The following is a 22750-nucleotide window of genomic DNA, read 5'->3' as shown; positions in this document are numbered from 1 at the left end:
AAAAACTCTTAAATATCCAAAATTTAACTGAAAATGTATAAAACTTAACTATGGTTTTGTTAAAAAAATTTCCAGAACAGGACTGGACGAAAACTCAAAAATATAATATGAAAGTCCTATGGATTGGCGCAACAACCACCCAATTTATAACTTAGTGCATTAGTGCCCAAACTGATTGATTTCATCATCAATTCAATGTAATGTACTAGTCTTCTTCAATAACAATATCATTAACAGAAAAAAAAGCATGAGATGCTACTATAATATATAATTTCATCACTTTGTATCATTTTGCAAAATTTAAACAAGAACCAAAACACTGCCACTTGCATCTTCTACATGGAAGTAAGAAACCTAGACAGATGTGCAAATGATTAGAAAATTTTAGAAATTAAAATTACCTGTTGAGCAACTTTAAGATCATTGACCTCTTTCACTAAAGCTGCATACTCTTGTTTAATTTCTTGTATCGTTTGTACCATCTTCAAGGGATTCAGCTTAAAAATTAAAATAAAATAAAAAACTAATCAACTCTAAATATACATAAAATTCTTACAAAAGATTTATATTATTGAAATATAACCCTCTTGTAAGAATTCACTTCACCTACATAAGGTAGAAAATTGAAAATTTTAGATGACATAAGAACAAATTAATTATAAAAGTGAAAAGGGTAAAATACTATTTTTAATTTTTATTTTCACAAATTATAATAAAATTTAGTGAAAACTTTCTGCTCTTATATCCAAATGCCTAACTTCAATGTATCACTGAATTGTGTTTAAGCAAAACACTATTAAGTAAGGGTGTGTGTGTGCAATATGTTTTGCTCAAGGCATTACTTTATTACCAAACAACTAACTATACAAATCACAAATCCATTTGACTATTGAATATTGTTCCCATCTGGGATAGTGTCCCTAAGAGTTCCCTAAACATACTGTACTTTGTACAGAAAAGAGAAGTCAGACTGATCAATGATCCCTCTCTCTCACCAATATATTTCACTAACTTTCACAAAGACACTCAATTTCTGCCACTTACATCTTCTACAAATACTCCTATGGCAACTGTTAATCAGAATTAACATCAATAACACCCCCACTTTCTATCAAATTTATTCAAAAGTGTGATGCAATAATCAACACTATCACAGTGCATCTCCAAACTTACAGAACAAATTTCTCTTCCTCTATCCCTTCCACTGCTGCCCTCTGGAACAGTCCACCCTCTTATGTGTTTCAAGGAATACAACTACAGCTTTTCAAGGTAAATATAGACAAGTTACTTCTCGCCCATTCAGTATAAGTGCATTATAAGGCTGATTAACCTCCTGAGTTCTGCACAAGCAAAAATCATATGGAAACAGACAAAAGAATAAGTGAAGATGGTATGGTAAGGAGCCACCAGTTGAATAAATTTATGTTGGTTATTTATAATGGTGCTTCAATATGTAAACAAACAAAAAACCAAACCTTATAATATCTAAGGACACTGGATATATGGGACCTACAAAATTCACAAACCTAAGATCCCTTCTTTGTCCAATAGTTATCAGCACAGACAGCCCCTCCCCTATGACAAACTGTCCAAACATTTAAACAAATCGCTCCCCCTTCCCACCATAGGCAACTCTTCTTTTTATTAAAAATTCTCTTCACATTAATAAAAAATCTAATTCTGACATAATGGTAAACATTACTTCATTATATACCAATGTACCTTCGACAAAGATCCTTAACCTTATTAAGCTGAATCTCTTCTCTGAGATAAGAATTATTCAAATTCACCATTTATTCTAGTCATTTTTTCATGGAAAGGAAAAAATATGCAAACAGCTAGATGGTACTGCAATGGGTTCCTCTCTTTCTCTCCCCACTAACCAATTTCAATGTACATTTCAAAAATCCAGTACTCAACACATCTACACATAAATCTAGCTTGGCTATGCTATGTAGATGCTATTTGGCTTCATGGCCCTAGACACATGATACAGTTTTAGCACATCTAAACCATAACACCCAAAAATACACTTAGCAACAAAAAGTAACAACCACTAGGTAGTTGTCTAGAAACACTAGTGACAACTACCTAGTGGTTCATTATTTTTTTTCCATTTACAGAAAACCTACACACATGGAAAGTATTTATATAAACAATCACACCACTACCCATCCCAACAGTATAGCATCCTCAAGACACTTACAATACACCAGCGCTATTTGTTCAGCTCTTCAAACTGAGCTCAGGTACCTTTGCAACACATTTTTTTTAGCCGATAGCTGCAATCCTTATAAAACAGATAAAATATTGCATGCGCCCCATTTCTCCTGAAACCAACACAGGATCACAGCAAATTTCCTAGCTCTTATATTCAGGGTACATCAGAAAAGATAGCTCAAGTTCTCAACGAACAATGTCCATGCCACTTTCAAAACCACTTGCTCAGCTAGCTACCTTCATCCATTCTCCTAAGGATCAACTTCATCCTCCTTTACATCCTGGAGTGTATAAAGTTCCTTGTGCCTGCAATTTAGCTTACTTTAAACTGGGAGATCAGTTAATATCCACTTTAAAGAACACAAAAATTACATCTGCAATTGTCTATATGGCAAGTCAGGAATGTCAGACCATGATCTGGATATTCTTTCATACAGGATTAACTGGAAGAAGACATTTGGATTATACAGAAATTACTATACATCTATGAGACTATTTTTAGAATCAACATTTGCTATGAAGCACTCCCTGAAACTGAACAAATAGGGTGCATGAATTTGCCAATGATCTGGAAGACAGTCATTCCAAGAATAGTCGGACCTGTCCAAATTAACTTTATGACTATCTGGATCCTAGAGGGAACCTTGTTAGGGCATTAGTTCTTTTTCAATTACAATTTGAATAGTTTCTACAACTATCTTGGTACTTCGTGCTTGTCATTATACAAAGGACTCTGAAGATGTTTGGTGGAAAACCAGCAAAACATTAGTAAGTTAAAAACAGCATTTTTTTTTCTCTCTTGGTATTGTTTATATACTGTGAAGTACTGTTATGAGTTCGGAGAAAAATTAAAGGAATAAAGCGATGACATCAATGCAGCATTATATTAAACATGAAGATATTAGAAAAGAATTCGACATTGTTAGTATTTAAGAAAGTGTGAGCAGATTTAATCTCATCTCGTATGGTAAGATGGCAGGAAAAAAATCCAGGAGGAATACCAAGATCATCTAGGTTGATGGATGCAATTAGAATATCGCTAGAAGACTGGTATATAAGATTTGACATTATTGGAGTGTTGACAAATAGCAGATTAATCTAGGGAAAAATTGTCAATAGAAAGTTAATGCAATGCACTCTTAATTATGTATTACTATCATAGCATCCTTGATGGCACATATCAGGAATTTGATAATGGTTATATTAGAATTTCTTTTCATGAGTATATTAAGCACTCTACTTCAAAGTAAAATTTACCTGCTCTCCAGTTTCTTTGTTAGTTGTTGCTGAAAATTCTGCTTCAAGCTTACATGACACATAATCCAAATCCGATTCTGCTTTCTCAAACTGCAAGAAGAGAAGGAGAAAAAAATCACACTTTTTTTTATGCATTAAAAATTAAATAAAAATTTATTACTTTTATGTACTTTTAAAACCCAAAGGGCAATTAAAAATACAACAGAAAGTTCAATCACATCTGATTTGAGAGAGAGAGAGAGAATTTTTTGAAAGGATTTCTGTGGTATACTAGTTAATTTGGGTCTCCCACGATGAGTCTCTGACTCCATGGACATGTCATAAAATAATAATAATAAAGCATAACCATAAGGACTTGTATGTAGCTGTGGTACATACAAGTTCTTATGGTTATGAAAACTTTAAGAAAACAGAACTGGGGGGGGGGGGGTGACCCATAGCAGCTTGTACTGTTTGTAGATTTTTTCTTTGCCATGTAAAGTAACCTGCATACATAGTAAATCTGAATAATTTGAAGTTATGGGGATGAGTAGACTTAATTCTAGAGCATCTATTAGTAGTGTATTTTAGTAAATAAAGACTCACGTCAAAACTAACAATTATATCTGTTTTTAAGGATATGATTTTTAACTAGTGATTTGAAATGGACAGAATTTTTTTTTTTTGACGATTTCTTTGGGCCCAAAGAAATTGTCAGCTCTCCTAACCTGAACAAGTATGGTTGCATTAATCTGTCAAAAATTTGGGAAACTTATCTTAAGATCCACTCCTATTTAGCTGTAATATATTTTTATAACATTAGAATGCACAAAATTAGGACTTTAGATCTTTTCTCCATTACAATTTGAACTGTTTCACTTATTCATTGTCGCATGTTAACTATTCATTTTTCATTTCAATAAAATTATTGAAAAGACTACATGGTGTTAGGAATAATTACTTTAATTTCCCAGCGTTTCGACCTTCATATTAAGATGATCATCTGGAGCACATACGCACTCACTCACTCACACACATCAGGGACAATGATTTTATCAACCATAATTCTACTGGCCTGACCTCTAGTGAAAAAAAATGCATCAAAGTTATATTCTATTATTATTATTACAGGCGCCTCCAGGGAGGCCCTAAACATCATGTCCACACAACTATTTGACATTCTCACAGTATCTCTCATACCTTGCCATGAATTCATTTACTGTCATAGCACCCACAACAGACTCTGGCAGCTTATTCCACTCATTTACCACTCTAAAAGTAAAGAACCCAGCTCTAACACCTTGCTAACCACACTCTTGTCCAGCTTCCATAGATGTCCCCTAGTTCTCCCACCACCAGTCCTGATCTCAAAAATATCCTCTGAATTAATCCTATAGAAACCCTTTAGCAATTTGAATGTCTCAATCATATCTCACCTTTTCTGCCTATCAACTAATTTCTGCAACCCACAAATCTTCAACCTGTTCTCATAAGATTCATTCCATAGACCTGCTATCATCTTGGTCCCTCGCCTCTGGATCCTCTCCACCTCCTCCCCATCAAGAAGAAACCTCGGTGACCAAATCTGGACACAGTAGTCGAGATGAGGTCTTATCAAGGCTCAGTACAGAGGTACAACAACTAAGTGAGTTGATGAGCTGATTTAGCCACTTTTGCAATGTGCCCCCTAAACTTCATCTCCCTATCCACCAACACTCCCAAGTCCCTGGCCTCATCAATCTCATGGAGTACATTTCCACCAATGTGGTATACTGCTGCTAATCTTTTCACCCCAAAATGCATAACCTTACATTTTGTCACATTAAATTGACATCCATTCTCCTTAGCCCAGAACTCCAATCTATCCAAGTCTTCCTGCAAGATTTTGACAACTTCTGAATTCACTATTGCCCTACCTAACTTTGCATCATCAGCGAACAAATGAATTGTTCCTCTTAGATCCTTCCCTATGTCGTAATGAACAAATTAAACAGCAGTGGTGTGCTGCAGGGTTCTGTTCTTGGACCACTGCTAGTCACAGGAAGTCTTTTGGACTCTACTCCTGAATAAACTACTCTCTGATATCTCTCCATCAACCACCCACCAATCCATCTCACCAACCCTATATCCATTCCTATATGTTGTAGTTTATGGATTAGAATTCCATGTGGTATCCTGTCAAATGCCTTAGCCAGGTCCAGCAGTATCACTGTAAACCCATTACCCTTATCCAGTTCAGCTGTCACTGTGTTATAAAACTTGAGCAAGTTACTGAGGCATGATCTACCCTTCACAAAGCCATGCTATCTCCCGTATAGTATCTCATTATCATCAATCCATTCCTGTATTTTTCCCTTGACTATTTTCTCCAAGACCTTGACAACGACTCCTGATGTGTTGATCAGTCGGTAATTTGCAACAGTAGTCTTGGATCCTCCTTTATGCAGTGGAACTATTTTCCCCTCTTTCCACACCTTCGGGACTAAACCAGACCCAAGACTCAGATTAAACAACATGGTCAAGGGCACTGATAATTCTTTAGCCACTTCATGTAAGACCCATGCCAGTATACCATCCAATTCCACAGATGTATTCACATTAAGGTTCTGTAATAGGCTATTCACTTCCACTTCATTCATCACAATTCCCGTATAAACTAACGGTTCCTTCATTTTTTCAATGTCACCACCTGGATGATATACTCTTGCAAAGTACTCGCTCAGTGATTCCGCTATATCGACTGATTCAGTGATCTCCATAACATCGGCATTCCTTAAAATCATTCTGCCGTGTACAGTTTTTTTTTTTTTTTTTTTTTTGCTTGCAGCATATTGAAAGAACTGTTTGGGATTCTCTTTAGCTTGCATAGCTAGTTTCCTTCCATAATCCACTTTTGCTTTTTTTTTACCACACTCTTCACTTTGTGAAGAGTGTGGTAAAAAAAAGTGTGGTACCCTTCTGGCCTGCACTTTATACTGTTCGTGTGCCTGCAGGTTACCTTTCTCTTTAAATTCCCTCCACAGTTGTTTCTTTTTTTGCAGCTCAAGCTTAATGGTGTTATTCATCCATTTAATCCCTACTTGTTTTACTATTCGGACCCTAGGTAAACAATCGGCCATAACCTCCTGTAAATTCTCCTTGACCACTTCCCATGCTCTATCGACATTCAGCCCTTGCAGTTTTACATGCCATGGCACTGATCCAAGCAATCTCCTAAACTTGTCATACTTGCCAGCACAGTAATTCCACCTATACCCTGTCTTAAATGAAAATTCCACACCTTTAGCCACCTCCCAGGGCAAGACCTTATGATCACTCTCACCAATAGGTGGCAACATGGTTATATTCATTACAGTCAAATTCTCAAATGCTATTACCAGGTCAAGCACTCTCAAACACCTAGTATTTTCACTTACATGCTGTCTCAGATAGTTATCCCTTAATAATTGAATAAAATCCATTTCCTTCCTCACACGTGTCCTCTCCTCCTTGCAATCAATGTTACCATAGTTGAAATCCCCCATAATAATTACCCTCCTTCCACTCATTTCATCAATTTGTTTATGCATACTATCTCCACCATCTATTCCATCACCTGGTCTTTAGCAGCACCCAACTATATATTTTGTTCTGCCAGTCTTAATCTCACACCAAATAGCATCAAATGAGCTCTTTTTCACTATCCTGTAATACAACTTCAATTTTTCTTGTCTGCAGTTCATCAGCTATCATCAATAACACTCCTCCCCCCATTTTATTCTCTCTGTCCCTTCTAAACACACTATAACTTACACATTCTATCCCACTAACTATATCTTCTTCCGTCAGCCATGTTTCACTAATTCCAATAACCTGTGACCAGGAAGAGTCAATCAAAGCCATAAATTCTTCCTTCTTGTTCCTAATACTCCTGGAATTAGTATAAATGAAATGCAGAAGTCCCTTTGTCCCACCCCTATCTTGATATACATTCTTACTCAACTGTCTCATTGATGTCAGCATATCCACTTCTCTCCCTCCTTGGTAGTTCTAGTTTCCCTGGCTCTGCACATCCATTTTCACTTCATTCAGCAACACTTTTTCCAGTCTCTGCACACCAAATCCATTCAATGCAGGCCATCCATCTTGTATAAATCCTTTCACCCATTAAGCTCATTCCACACCACACCGTCTGCATAACCTGCGCATAAGGTCATTTGCGATTATGGCCCTCCTCCTAAACTTCTCTCTGTCATACCGCAGCAACAGACTTACCATCCTAACTCTGTCACTCTTTTCTTTTGCTACCTTTAACAATACTTTGAGGTCCTCTCTCATAAAAAATTTATCTCCTTTCAATTCATTCGTACCCGCCACAACTATCGATTCTTTCACCTTCTGTTTTTGCGCTCTAATACTCTTACTTACATCCTTAAATTTCGCACCTGGTAAGTACAATTTAGTTAAACTCCCATCTATCACTCCTCTTAATAACGAGTCACCATACAACACTCTTTCCTTCATTTCTGAAACTCTCCCACTCTTACGCTTATTTTTCCTTTCAAACACTTGTTTATTTCCGTTAGCCGAGGCACTCTGGAAAGAGTTTTGCAGGTGCTCTAACTCTCGCTGTGCACTGTGCATCACTGCACCTAACCTAGCTATCTCACTCCCTACAAATAATTCCTCATTTTTTTCATCATTGAAACCATTTTCTCTCTCTGTATATTGCTTTCACTCTCTCTCTTTGATCACTGCTCTCATTGCCATCTTGTACAACATCGCAATTCCCTATCAAGCCACTATTTTCACTCACATTCTGGCTTTCTTCAACCACAACTATCTCACGACTTGACACATACTTCAATTCCTCACTTTGCTTACACTTTCTGCACATTTTCCCATCACTATCACTTTCCATCCAAACTCCAGCCTCCTTTGGGAATGCATACATCCCACACATATCACATTGGACAAACTCCCTCACATTACAGTTTTTGAACAAAGGCATCGTATTTTTGGATGCCATTATCTTACGTTGCATTGCCATCATGTGTATTCTATGAAACGTATCGTTAAAATACTATGTTTAAATAAAACGTAATTCACACCAAAATCATACAGACACAACAAGCTACCAAAAATAAACAATACTACGTTAAAATTTAAACCAATATTCCAATTTTCACTCAAAATTATACTTAGCTTTTGGGAGCTCTCTGAAAACACTCCTATTTATGACAACATCAGAGAACAAATTCATATAGCTAGTTTTAATACAACAAAAAGTGGTGGCGTAATCCATAATTTAACAAGAGTGTTATATTAGAGTTATGATCCTGGATTGCTTACAGTCCTAATTATAATTAACTCTTAGACCAAAAGGTTAAGTAGGTAGAATATGTGCCATCCATATTCTTGGAATTTTTAAGCCACCAATATTGATAAGATTAGGGTGGGTGATAAGAATTTCACAAGTCTCCTTAATTTAATTTATGTTTTGGTGTGATATAAACACCAGATGCCTTTCCAATCAATTCTACGTAGAGCATTCAGGGTATGATCAAAAAGGCCAGATTTACCATAGTTATTAAATTAAATATGCCATTTATGTTCCTTTTTCCTGATAGGAATTGTGCATCCTTTAGGAAATTAAGGTGCAATGAATACGGTACAATCTGGGTGGACAAGTGGAAGAAGTGGATCCTTGGATGAGTTGAAATAACACATACAATTCACAATTGAAAGTCAGAACTCACTTCCATTTCTAGATACACTTGTTACGTCTTCCTTCCGGCAGTTTTTCCTTCACTGTTTTTATGTTGAGCCCATACATGAGAGATTGGTTGGTCAACCTATATTACATTAGTACTATATACTGTTTACCATTAGCCTACACATACTGGCCAATATATACATATAAACTCCTACCACCACCCAACACAAAAACTAGTCATCATTAACACACTAAAAAACAGGGCTTTGAAGATTTGCTCCAGTGAACAAGCACTTAAACATGAAGTTATCAGCAATACCTGTCTGAAAAGTGGCTACAGACAAAATACTAATCAACAAATTATTCACAAGACTCATCTTAAAAACAAAAATAAACTGGATTACAATAAAACTATAGCCATTCCATACATTAAAAGTATATCAGATAAACTACATCCATCTTACTCATTAGGTCTGGAGAGAGAGGGAAATGAAGTACTCTATTTTTTACTACAGGATTTTCATATAGCGGGATCATTTGCAGTGTGTTATCAGGAGTGAGGCTATATTCTTTATTTCATTTGAATCACTTTCTTCCTCTAATGAAATCAGCAATCCAGATTAAAGAGTTTCCTCTAATTCCAATATCATTACTGTTTGTATTAATTTTTTGATCCAAACATGATCGAAAGCAGCAGTCATATCAAGGAATATGGCAGTTGTCTTTTTTGTTGGTTTTTCCTGAAATTAGTCTATTATTGTTTGGCAGAAGTGGAATAATCGATCTGTTGAAATCAAAATCAGAAAGATCAAAGTCGGAATCAATGCAGCAATATCAAGAGAGCAGAGAACCCGGGCTGGTGTTCCCCAGGGCTCAGTACTCAGTCCCTTACTATTCCTTCTATATGTCAATAACATTCATCCCTACCTTACAGAAGACACAACTTGTTATGCAGATGATATAGCCATCTGGCACACTAGTGCTAAAATCAAAGAATAAGAGATTCTAAACAAATCCATGAGGGGATTAGAAAAATGGTCAGATTAACTTAAACTCAAAATCAATCCAGACAAAACAAAACTAAGTACCTTTAGTACAGACAGGAAAAATAGACATTCCTACAATCCCAAAGTCATGATCAACAACAAGCTAATTGAAAAAGTCACAAATCCAAAATACCTTGGTATTACGCTTGATCAGGAATTACGTTTTGCACAACACATCTATAACACTTCCAACAGAGCTCTAAAAAAATTAAATATACTGAAAAGCGAATTATATGAAGAGCCAAAGGCTTCAATTCGGCGACATGAACTTATTTAAGTTAAGGGATATTATATCCCATATTGTTTCTTAGCCGAATAAGAAACTCAAAGAGTTTCATGCCTAATATAGAAACTATATAAAGTTCGGCGATTTCAAGCGTAAGCAAATACCTGGATAGTGCAGCACCTGAACCATTTGAGGCATGAGTTGCCTCAACTTGCACTACCAAATGGGTCAGGTGCTGCACTATCCAGGTATTTGCTTAAGCTTGGAAATTTATATAGCTTCTATATTCGGCATGAAACTCTGAGTTTCTTAGTCGGCTAAGAAACAATATGGGATATAATATCCCTTAACTTAAATAAATATACTGAAAAGGCTTTGTGAAACAAATTTGGGCACAAAGCCAAAAATCCTCAAAACTACTTACACTACACTAATAAAGCCAATAATGGAATATGCAGCACCTATCTGATCACCTTGCCTCATCGGTAAAGAAAGAATTAGACAAATACAAGCAAAAACATCCAAGATTATCATTGGTGCAGTCTCATCCACTAACAACATCAGAGCCCAACAGGAATGTGAGCTTGACCTGCTGGAGGACAGACGAAAATTTTACACCATAAAATTCATAAATAATATCAGAAGCTACCAAAGCAATCATATCTCCCTAAAAACTTATGAACATTGGAATCAAAAATGCAGACTTCACAGATCATCAACTTTACAATATGACGACACTATCAGGAATGAAATAGGTCTTGATCAGCTAAATGCCCACATAAACAAAGAACCTCTATTCTCCAGTCCATTACCTTCAAATACCTCCATAAATCTAAACCAAACTCTGTACAAAAAAAGAACCAAAAGGCCTAAATACTATCAACCTTCTTTCATCCTCCAAACAGGTTATTTGTTATACCGATGGATCGTCAGACACCAATATGATTAATGGAGGCGCTGGTGTTCTCCTTCTACTCCTGAAAGATGAAAAACTTTCAATAAAAGTTGGATCTGGGATAATTGCTTCCAATTTTACCAGCGAACTATATGCAATAAATAAAGCACTTAAAGCCTACTTAAAACTATCATCATCTCAATAATCTGAAGGAATTATAATTTACAGTGACTCAAGATCAGCTATGGAGGCAATCAAAAATGGCAATACCAAGCTCACACAAGAGATCCATAAACTCTTAAATCAACTAGTGTTTAGGAAAAAGTTGCATTTTACAATGAAGCAGCTGATAAATTAGCAAAAGAGGCCAGAGAAATCAACCAAGAAACTCACATGATAACTCTTGCTGATGCCAATGCACTAGCAAAAGCTAAACTAATTCCACTGAAATCAGTGATACAACAAATTCCCGAAATTAGTGCTGACAGAAAGACCTCCACCACGATAGCAAAACTACGAACGGGACATTATAGAGGAATGAAGATCAATACAGATGATACGAGAACTATAGAAATGCAACAACTGCCCCAATACTGAACTGACACCCACTCACATCTTTACCTGTCCAGCAATGGCAAGAAATAGATCCTAATCTTGAACAACAGCTCTATACAAACAAAATCATCGACATAGCCAAAGCAGTACAAGGAGCACATGGAAATATCTAAGACTCTTCAAAGGACAAGACAACAACAACATCTGAATCACTTCAGTAAGATTTTCAAAGTCAGTCATGCTGTTCAGGAATAATATAATTGTGAGATGATAGGCAATTCGTGAATGTTTATTACCTTTTGATACTTATTTTTTTGATACTTATTACTACCTTCTCAGAGTAAGAGTTATTTACTAGATGTGGTTGTTGTGATATATTGGTGAAAAAAGGGATGTTGATAGAGACTTGAAGAAGCTGTTGTTGTGGGAGGTAAAGGATAATAGTGTTGTTGGAAAAGTTGTTAGCATGTTGCCCAGATATGACAACAGTGAAATGAGAAGGAAAGCAGAGATAATGAATAGTAAAATGGCTGAGCTGCATAGAGCAGAAGGTTTGGGTGGGGGGGGGTTACAGTCTGTGAATCTGTGGAGTGAATTTGAAGGGAAATTGGAATGGTTTAAAGTTGATGGGTTGCATGCTTGAATCTGTGGTGTTGGGAATTTAGTAAAGCAGGATAGCACAGCAGGAGGAAGATGGATATGAAGCTGAAGATGTGATTGTGGCAGGACAAGGTGATGGATGCAAAAAGGTCAGGATGAGATAGGCATGAATGGTAATTAGAGTTAGGATCAGGGAAATGGGAGTTGGCAGATCGAGGAGGTGTGGTATGACAGCTAGAGTAAAGAATATTGGTGCTGGTAGAATGGCTTCAAAGATGTGGAGATTGTTATGATTGTATACAAATGTAAGGAGTATTCAAAATAATGATGATGATGTACTGTTGGGAATAGAAATGGAAGGATACACAATTTTCCAGAAGAATAGGAAAGTAGAAAGAGGAGAGGAGTATTTACTGTTAACGATTACAGAGGAATTATGCCCACAAAGTGTGCAAGTTGACAGCAAAAAGTGCACATTTTGAATCCATGTGGAGTGAAGTTGAAAAAGTTACTGTTAAAAAAGAAAAAAAAAAGGAAACGTGTAATTATAAGGTGGTTGATTATGTGACGCTCTGTAGTCAATTAGCATGGCACCAATATGTTGGGTAGATAAGCTGTGCAGAAAAGATGTTGACAGTGCATGGGAATTGATATGGCAGTATAAGATATGCAATTCAGAACTGCAAACCAAGAGTTAAGTGAGTAAATAGAGTCCATGTGTTTTTACATGGAAAATTTTGAAAAATGAGCCAGACTCTTCCCCTCTAAAACCTTCTATCTGGCTAAGATATGTAGATGATGTGTTCTCTATCTGGCCTCATGGCCTAGACACATTAGACTGCTTCCTCAGTCATCTCAATAGGCTAACATCCAAGAATCCAGTTTGCGATGGAAAAGGAAAATAACAATGATTTACCCTTCCTATATACCTTAGTAACACGCTTTCCTAACCTTTCTTTCTTTCTCTGTATATAGAAAACCTACTCATACAGGCAGATACATTCACAAACTCTCCCACCACCACCCCTCTCAGCAATATGGCATTATTAAAACTATAACCAATATAGCCTACAATCTTTCTTCCAGTGAAACTGCCCTTTCAACTGAACTCAAACACATCCACAACACCTTCCTTTCCAATGGCTACGATGATTACAGAATTAAAAAAAAAATAATCAAGTTCTAACGATATGCTGTCTGCTGTGTTATTGTAATATCTTCTTTTATTCTTTATTACTAATTGGCTTTTCTTTATAATTAGCAGTGCGCGCTTTTCCTCTCGTGACCTTTCTCACTTATTCTACTGCATATTATGTTTTTCCACCTTCCGTATTTATTAGTCAGATGCCTATGAACACTGAAAAATTTATTTGTCAGACTGCGTCATCAGTATATCAAATATTTGGCATAAAACTCAAAACTCCCGGTAGATCTCCCTCTCTCTTACTAGCATAACTTCCTTCAACAAAGTTTACAAAAACAGTAGTGGTTCTTAAGTAATAAAACTGCGCTTTTAATGTCTTAGTTGTTTCCTGCTCACAAGTCCGATTTATTTAGGAACAGTGCAGTTGTAAAATAAAGGATCAGGCAGCACTCTTTTAATAAATAATTAAAACACATTTATTTACATTAATATGAAATATACATGAATCAAATGACAGGGAGATTGCTTTCTCTACCCATCTATAAAATCTTTAGCATAAAATTAGAACCCTTTCACTTCAACACTAAATAATCTCTTTAACTCTAAAACTTATTTACTCTCTGCTTACAAATTCAACTTATTAAACTTCTAGAATACTCGCAAAGAGGTTTATTTGTAGAATATCTAATTTGTAGAATATTTATTTCTACAAATTAGATATCAACTTCTAACATGCCAAATGACTATCTTATGGACACTTCTTATTACCATTAAACTAATTCTTAACAGTCCATATACAACATATCTCCTAGATTATAAGAGAAAATATACAAAGGGAAGTAACTTTCAGAGGCTCTGTATCGCACAATTCAAGAGTCTTTTACTAAAGTCTTTATGGCTTTTCTTTCATCTCGAGTTTTAGGCTTCCTTCAGGAGTATCTTGCTACAGCGGTATCACTTCGAGATATTAGTGGGCTTTTTGACTGCAATCTGCAGTACTCTAATAGCACATATACAAGAGGTTTCGGCATACGGGCAAATTCTACCCTGGATCCTTACTTTGTGAACTTCTGCTTCTAATTGCCGCCACTTCTGCTACTAATCGCTGATGACTGTAACTGCCAACAGCTGATGACCGAATATGGCTCTCTTTGGTAACAGTGCTTTGCCTTTTGCATTCACAGCACCTGGATCTTGGCTCTCCTCTTTAGTAACTGGGGCCTTGCCTCACCTCTTTTCTCTGCCGCCACTTCTCTGGTTCGGACTCTGCTTATGGTCTGCAGTTCGCCTCCACTCTAATTCTGACGACTCTCTGCTAACGACTGGAAGTCCTTTATGCTCGGCTCAGTCCCCTTTTATTTTGCGATCTCGGGTCCTTGCACTAAGGGTAGTAAACCCAAAGAATTCAGCATGACTCTTTCATCTTCTTTTAAGTTCGACCTGTTCTTTGTTCTCTCCGTGCATTTTTGTGATCTTTTGATCACAAGTTGCCGGCCAGCGGAAAGTTGTTCGAACCTTTTAGACTGACTTTGGAGGTGTTTATGCGCAGAGCTCGTAAGCACTTTCTCATACACAAAAGTTGTAAACAACCTTTCTTATGCCCTCATAAGAAAATCATTTTAATTTTTTTTTTTTAAATTCTAAAGCATTCTTGTTATATTTACTCCATCATCATCATGATGATGAAGGAGTAAATACAGTTAATTTCCATAGGGTTATTTACAATAATATCTAGCATAAAATATACAGAGACAAACAAGGTTATTTTTACAATATTCTCATGGGACTTGACCTCTGTAAAAGATCGATGTAAAGCGCTTTGGTATTTTTAAGCTACATTGAGCTTTTACAAAGTCCTTCCCCAATCCTCAACCATCTCTTCAGAAGGACTTCAGAAATGCCATCACCATACCTTCCATCCGTGACACATCAGAAAAAATAGCTAGATCGTTAACAAAAGTACAACCGCCATATAGCTTTTAAGCCCCACCATAAACTTGCTGCCATTATCCATTCCATCAAAGATCAGCTCTCTCCTCTCTCAGTGCCTGGAGTATATAGAGTACCTTGTTCCTGTAAACTGGCTTACTTTGGACAGACAGGCAGATCAACAACCATCCGATTAGAAGAACAAGTCATACATACATCTGCAATCATGATTATTGTCAACCTGGCCTTGCAGACCATGTTTTGGATACAACCCACAGGATCTCCTGGGGAAAAACCACCATGCTTCACCATAGTAAATTCAAAAAAGAAAGATTGTTCTTTGAATCTGCATCTGCACTCAGGAATCAACCTAATTTAAACAAATACAGTTGCATAAAACATCCCAAAATTTGGGAAACATTAATTATCAGAGATACCTCTTTACATCCTAGGCCACCTGCAAACGCCCATAGAGGGCGCACCACCTAGATAAGACTTTAGTTTCATGTTGTATTGTATTGTATTTATGTGTGTTGTTAAAAAAGTATTTTGTAATCCCTGAAGATGTCTCTGTGACAGAGACGAAATACTGGAAGCATTAAAACTTGTTTTAATCCTTTCTCAGTGCTGAAAATATTCCATTAAACCTCCAACATGAATGGAGTAAATAGAGTAGGAGTGGATGAACAGTGAAATCAAGCAAGCTGTGTTGGAAAAAGAAAATGTTATGAGGTACAAGACAGTTGGCAGTGATCAGATCCATGAGAAATATAAGGTGCAGGCCAAGAAGGTGATGGCATGGTAAAAAAAAAAAGGTGCAGTATGAGAGATTGGCTGATCAGACCAAGGTTAATCCAACAGAATTCTTCCACTATATGGCAAGCAAGAGGAAGAAAATTATTGCAGGTTGACATTGGTGGATGGCAATGACCATTGCAAAGGATATAGTGGAATTACTGAATGAGAACTTTGTATATCATACTGGTGTAAATGATGTCATATTCTCCTAATACTTGCACAAGTCAAAGTATGGGAGAGATTGGTTAAGAATAGAATACATGATTGGGTTGATGGAAATAGGATTCTTTTTGATGGTCAGCATAATTCTGTAAAGGGTGGGTCTTGTTTTAAAAATTTACTTGCATTTTATGATAAGGTAAGGAATTGGAAGTGAAAGAATCGGAGGTATATCAGGTGTTGATTGGGTTAATTTTAACGTTTCTCAACCTTTCTAAGCCCAAGTATACGGACCACTAAGTTATTGAACTTTTTAAAAAACGTATGTGGGGATTACCAATATTTGGGAAAAACTACACCATTTATAACATAATAAATCTAAAAGCATGTTTTGAATACATATGGAAACATAATCAAATTAGAAGTAAACGATTAAAAGTGTATCATTGAGCAAAGTTTTAATTTTTATTAAACATATAAATAATGATATAATTATATTACTACTTACTTTTAATGAGATGGTTGGGCTTCTCAGCCATTGCAGAGTTGCTGGATATCTAGCTCAATATTGATCAACTTGTCAAAGATCAGCATGCACACACACACACACCAAGACGATTTCTGTATTTTGTTTTTATTTGAAAGAGCAATGAAAATCCTTTCTCATAAATATAGGTTGTAGAAAACTGCACGTCGATTTTCACATGGATGCTTATGACAGATGTAGCAACTTAGAAAAAAAAAAATTCACCGATAGTGTTGCCATCTATGATTGAGGCCGAGAACTTTTCAGACCTCGTATAGCACAGTTATTTTCTGGTGGCATTCCTTTGGAGGTTAACGCTTCCCTATTAATGAAACAATGCACCCAATTCATATCCAGAGCTACTTCCTTGAACTTAGAAACAATTCCACTATGCCTGCCTGTAAGAGTGCAAGCTCCATCCGAACAGAAGCCCATACATTTTTCTCACTGGATTCCTTTGTGTATTATGTAATTACTGAGAATGTGAAATATTTCTTCTCCACTTGTTTGGGATGACAAAGTTCTACAAAATCGAATATTGTCATGAATGTTGTTATCATGCGCATATCTTACGTAGTATATTAACTGCACATCATTTGTAACATCAGTAGTCCCGTCTATTTGTAATGCATAATAAGGGCTCTTCTTAACTCTTTTGATTAACTGAGATTATACATCACCTGTCATATCATTAATTCTGTGACCGACAGTGTCATTTGAAAGAAGAATCAAATCAACATCTTTTAGTAACTTGTTGCCAAACATAGTTCTTACCACATCTTTTATAGCTGAAAGGAAGTAGTAAATTTTCCCCAAAATGAGATTTCCCTGTTTTCGCTATGTGCAAACTTAAGAGATAGGATGCTTCCAATGCCTTGCTATTAATCGAACCCATGGCCATAACTATATATTTCCCATGATTTAATAATGTCCCTAAGTGTAGCTAAAAAAAATTAAATTGGCTTATTTTACATATCACAATGTTTAGTTTCTAAATGTCAGAGTTTTGCACGTTTTATGCACTCATTCAACAGCACTTCAAAGCACACTGAGGTTTCTGTTCACTTTCATCTCCATCAAATAAACCTGAATTCCAAATATGAACTGTTATATTTCCTACTGTATTTTTTTCTTTGAATTGCTTGTTTCTTCTACTTTAACAGTATCACATCTACTCACTGTTACAACACATGTATCACAGTTAGGGTTAGCATCACCTGTTTCATTTGCTTTACTTTTTAAAGTCCTAGTTCTAAGCAACATTTCCATTATTGAAAACCATTTCTAAAAATATATATAAATACTGGGGTTAACTCACGACACACTTTGTCGAAGTATCATTTAGCACACTTCTGAAGACCCTTGGTTGAAGGAGGTAAACCTTCAATAATAAAAATCAATAAAGAACAAGCAATTGGTTAAAATGTGGATAACATATGTTTAAAGTATCCATGTCAATCACTTCATCTCTCTTTCTACCGCTATTTGTTCTTTTTTTAAAGTATCCATTTTATTTCAATAAATTTACTTATGTATTCAATTTTAATTTTATTTTTTTGGATAATTAAAAAATATATATTTATTTAATTTAAATCTACCTGCGACCACCTTCCTCATCGTAGCAGACCACAGGTTGAGAAACACTGGGTTAGATGTTAATAAGGCTGTGGAAATTATCATCATCATCATCAAATTCCTGCCATGTACCCTCAAGGGATGTACAGGATATGATAGTACTACATGAAAAATTTACATCATTATTAAATTCCTATCTACAATTTTCCTCCAAATCAGTCTGATACTTGTCAAGACTCCAACATTATCAGATCTTACATTTCTATTGTCTAAGTCACTTTGTACCGTATCAATCCATCTATATCTTGGTCTTCCTCTGGGTTGTTTTCCTGCCAACCTGAAGGAGAATAGTTGTTTTGCTAATCATTCCTTGCCCATTTTGTTTAAATGACCATACCACCTGAGATTGGCTCTGCTAACGCATTCCTGGATGCTGACAATGTCAAGTTCTTTCCTAATATCCTCGTTTTTAATATAATATTGCCATTGATACCATCTGTTCATGCCTCTAATCTTTCTCAGGACACTCACATCTGCAGTCTCCAGTCTTTGGTTAAATGTTTTACTTCTGACTCAGCTCTCAGATCCATAAGTTAAAACTGGTTTGAACACTTCTTGTATACAGCTAACTTAGTGTTCTGACTAATTTCTCGATTATTCAATATGAATTTATTCAAATGACTTCCTACGATACCAGCTTTGTTGATTCTGTTGTCTATTTCAATATTTAATTTACCATCTTCACTAAAAATCGTGCCAAAGTAGCTCAAATGTTTTACTTGTTCCACAGGTTCTCCATTCACAACACAATTGACATTTTCAATGATTCTGCCTATTTTCATTGTCTTTTTATTGCTGACCTTCATACCATATCTATTACAACAGTTATTCAATTTAGTCAGGGAATCTTCCAGACTTGCAGATTTATTTAGAAGTATAACATCGTCTGCATAAAGCATAGAGCTGACATTAACATCTCCAATTTTGATATCAGGTTTAATACCACTTTCCTTCATAATATGATCCATATAGATAATAACAGAGGGGATAATGCACATCCCTAACACCAGATTTAACATTAAACCATCTTCCTGTACTTCCTTCAATTCTAACTGCTGACTTACAACTTAAAGAAAGACTAAGTATTGCTTGATATAATGCACCATTGACACCATATAATTGTAGCGTATTGAATAGCTTCTCTCTTGGCACCTTGTCATATGCCTTTTCCAGATAGACAAAACTTAAATATACATCTTTGTTATATTGCCATGCTTTTTCGACTATTTGTCGTAAAGTGAAGATCTGATCCTGACAGCCTCTATTTGGCCTGAATCTAGCTTGTTCTTCACCAAGCTTTTCTTCCACAATTCTTCTCAACCGTTTCTCAAGTATACTAGCATAAATCTTAACAGGAACATTCAGTAGGGAAATACCTCTGTAATTCTCATATTCAGTTTTGTTTCTCTTTTTATATATAGGTACTATGAGAGCTCTACTCCATTCATTAGGAATTCGTCCCTCTGTCCACGCCTTCTGAACTATGCAGTGCAGCCACTGTAAGACTTTTATAACACCATACTTGAGCATTTCTGGTCTAATATTATCTACTCCTGCTGCCTTTCCACATTTCAAGCCTTTGATGGCTTTTTCTACTTCAAGTATGGATATGTATTCCCTTCGAATGTTTTTTAACACTGTGCTATCACTGCTTGTTTCATTTAGCAATTTTTCGAAGTAATTAATCCATTCTTCAAGGACATCTTTTTCTCCTATTTTCATGTCACCTTTATCATTTCTAATTCCTTTTACAGCACTCTTTCCTCCATTTCTGAGCTTCAACAACCTCCAAAATATTTTGCTACCTTCTTGATATTAATTTTCTATGTTCTTGCCAAAGTCCTCCCATGACTTTTGTTTAGCTAGTTTTACGCAGTGTTTAGCTTTCTTACATTTGTCTCAGTATTCTCTAAGAGCACAAGTTGACTTATTTGACAGAATTTTTGATATGCTTTCTTCTTTTCCTTCACTGCCTCTCTGGCTGAATCAATCAGGGTTTTCTTCAAGCTTTGTCACTGAATCTTCAAGGTTTGGTTCCCTTTCTCAAACTCTTTAATTTTTCCTTGAATAATGTTTGTGTGTTTTAGTCTTCAGTTCATATCTGAGAGTTGCTCAACTTTTATTCGCTTTAAAACTTTCTTACATGTTATTCTTTTCAATATGAAATTCAGTTTTATCCTGCTCAAGACTAAATGATGATCACTTCCAATTTCAAATCCTCTGTACATTCTGGTGTCCTGCACAAGGGAGAAAACATCACTATCGACAATAACATAGTCAATGAGTCTTTTCTTATTCCTTGCCTCTTCTCTCCATTTGAATTTGTGCACTTTTTTTATGTTGGAACATGGTGTTAGTAATAACCAGTCCATGTCCTAACAGAAATCCAACAGGTATTTGCCATTATTATTAGCTTTGCTCTTTTCTCTAAATTTTCCCAAAATATTTTTGTATGTCTGACAATCATTTCCTACTCTGCTATTCAGATCCTCAACAAGAACCAACGTTTCCTTTTTCATTGTGTCAGTTTCTTTTTCTAAAGCATCAAAAAATTCCTCCACTTCTACCTTAGTAGAAACTCTTGTGGGTCCATAGGCACAAATAAGTCTCATTTTCCAGTTCCCCAATATCATATTTGCCCACATTACTCTACTTGAGACTGCCTACCATTCAAGAAGATTAGCCCTCGTATTTTGTGTTGAATAGTATAGCTACTCCTTCTTTTCCTTGATTGTTATTGTCTGAATATAACATTTTGTATTTGTTGCTCAGAAAGATCTCACCAGTTTTTGTCTTTTTTGTTTCAGTCACCCCTATTATGTCGATCTGGTACTTATCTAATTCCTCAGCTAACTCGATTTCTTTGCCATTCAGGCTTCTTATGTTGATAGTACCGATCTTTAACTCTGGTGATGTTGAGCTGGTGTGTTCTTTCAGATTTGTTCCAGTAGCTGACTTTTCGCTGTTTGCCCTGGTTCCCTGGCGAAAACAATGGGGGCCTTGTGTAACCTTGCGACACCCGGTTAAACAATAAACCACTCCTCACCCTCCTGCTCATAGCTTCCTTTCATAACTTTGGATGGCCCCTTGTCCTTGCTCCTTCCCCGTTCCATCAAGTGAAATAATTCAAAAATGGATGATATATCACCACATATTTTTAAAGAATGTGCAGAACAATTAGTTTTGTCCTTAACCTGGTTATTTATAATGAAAATTATGAATTATCAACCCAATCATATATGCTATTACTAAGCAGTGGAAAGAAGGGCAATAAAGCACTCCACAAGCATGGTTCTAAGACAGAAGTTTTCAATTATAAACGAGTCTTATAACTGCAGTTGCAGTGAAGATATTGGAGTGATTGGTTAGGAATGGAATACATTGGGTTGGTGGACATAGCAGTATTTATGATGGTCAGTATGGATTTGTAAAGAGTAAGTCTTGTTTTAGCAATTTATTTCCATTTTATAAGGTAACAAATGTTTTAGATAAGGGAGAATCATACATAGTGATAGTCTTAGACTTTGCAAAAGCACTTGATAGATTACCACATGACAGGTTGCTGTACAAGTTGCAGAGAATAGGAATGGATAGTATACTGGTTAAATGAGTTGAAGATTGGCTCTCTGAAGGGCAGCAACAAGTTGTGTATGAAGGAGTGTCTGAAAAAAGGAGGTATCGAGTGGCATGCACCAGGGTTCTGTTCTTGGACGCCTGTGTTTAACTTGTTTGTAAATGATATATTGTGTGGAGTGATTGGAGATCTTCAGCTGTTTCCTAATAATGCAAAGTTTGGGAGAATTAACATTTGTACTGCTGATGTTAATTCTCTTCAGGAAGATCTGAATAGACTTTTGGCTTGGACAAAGGAGCGGTGTTGTAGTTTTAATATTAACAAGTACAAGGTGTTGCATTTTGGAGCACAGAAATTTAAAACTGTGTATTATATTGATGGTGCTGTACTACAGGAAGTGGACGAGTTTCAAGATCTAGGAGTGATGGTTGACAGTAGACTGAAGTTTAGAAGCATATTGCAAGTGCTGCAAACATTGCACATCATATTGCTGCTATGATAAGAAGTACACT

At 36.0% G+C, this 22750-nt stretch overlaps 1 protein-coding gene across 1 annotated transcript in view; it reads right to left on the bottom strand.

Annotated features, from left to right (window-relative positions):
• The window catches only part of LOC150102073 (SKA complex subunit 2-like), a 59194-nt gene that overhangs the window by 15667 nt on the left and 20777 nt on the right, over window positions 1-22750 (bottom strand). The window contains exons 2-3 of the mRNA XM_090400894.1: window positions 3478-3567; window positions 402-497 (exon numbers count right to left, since the gene is read on the bottom strand). Of these exons, the coding sequence (XP_090257020.1) occupies window positions 402-497; window positions 3478-3567 (186 nt within the window). The remainder of the gene's footprint in view (window positions 1-401; window positions 498-3477; window positions 3568-22750) is intronic.

The sequence above is a fragment of the Typopeltis vanoorti genome, chromosome 11, assembly GCF_054136105.1.
Source record: "Typopeltis vanoorti isolate ZY-2024b chromosome 11, IOZ_Tvanoo_1.0, whole genome shotgun sequence".
NCBI lineage: Eukaryota > Metazoa > Arthropoda > Arachnida > Uropygi > Thelyphonidae > Typopeltis > Typopeltis vanoorti.
The sequence above is the reverse complement of the archived record's forward strand: the minus strand, read 5'-3'. Positions and strand labels throughout refer to the sequence as shown.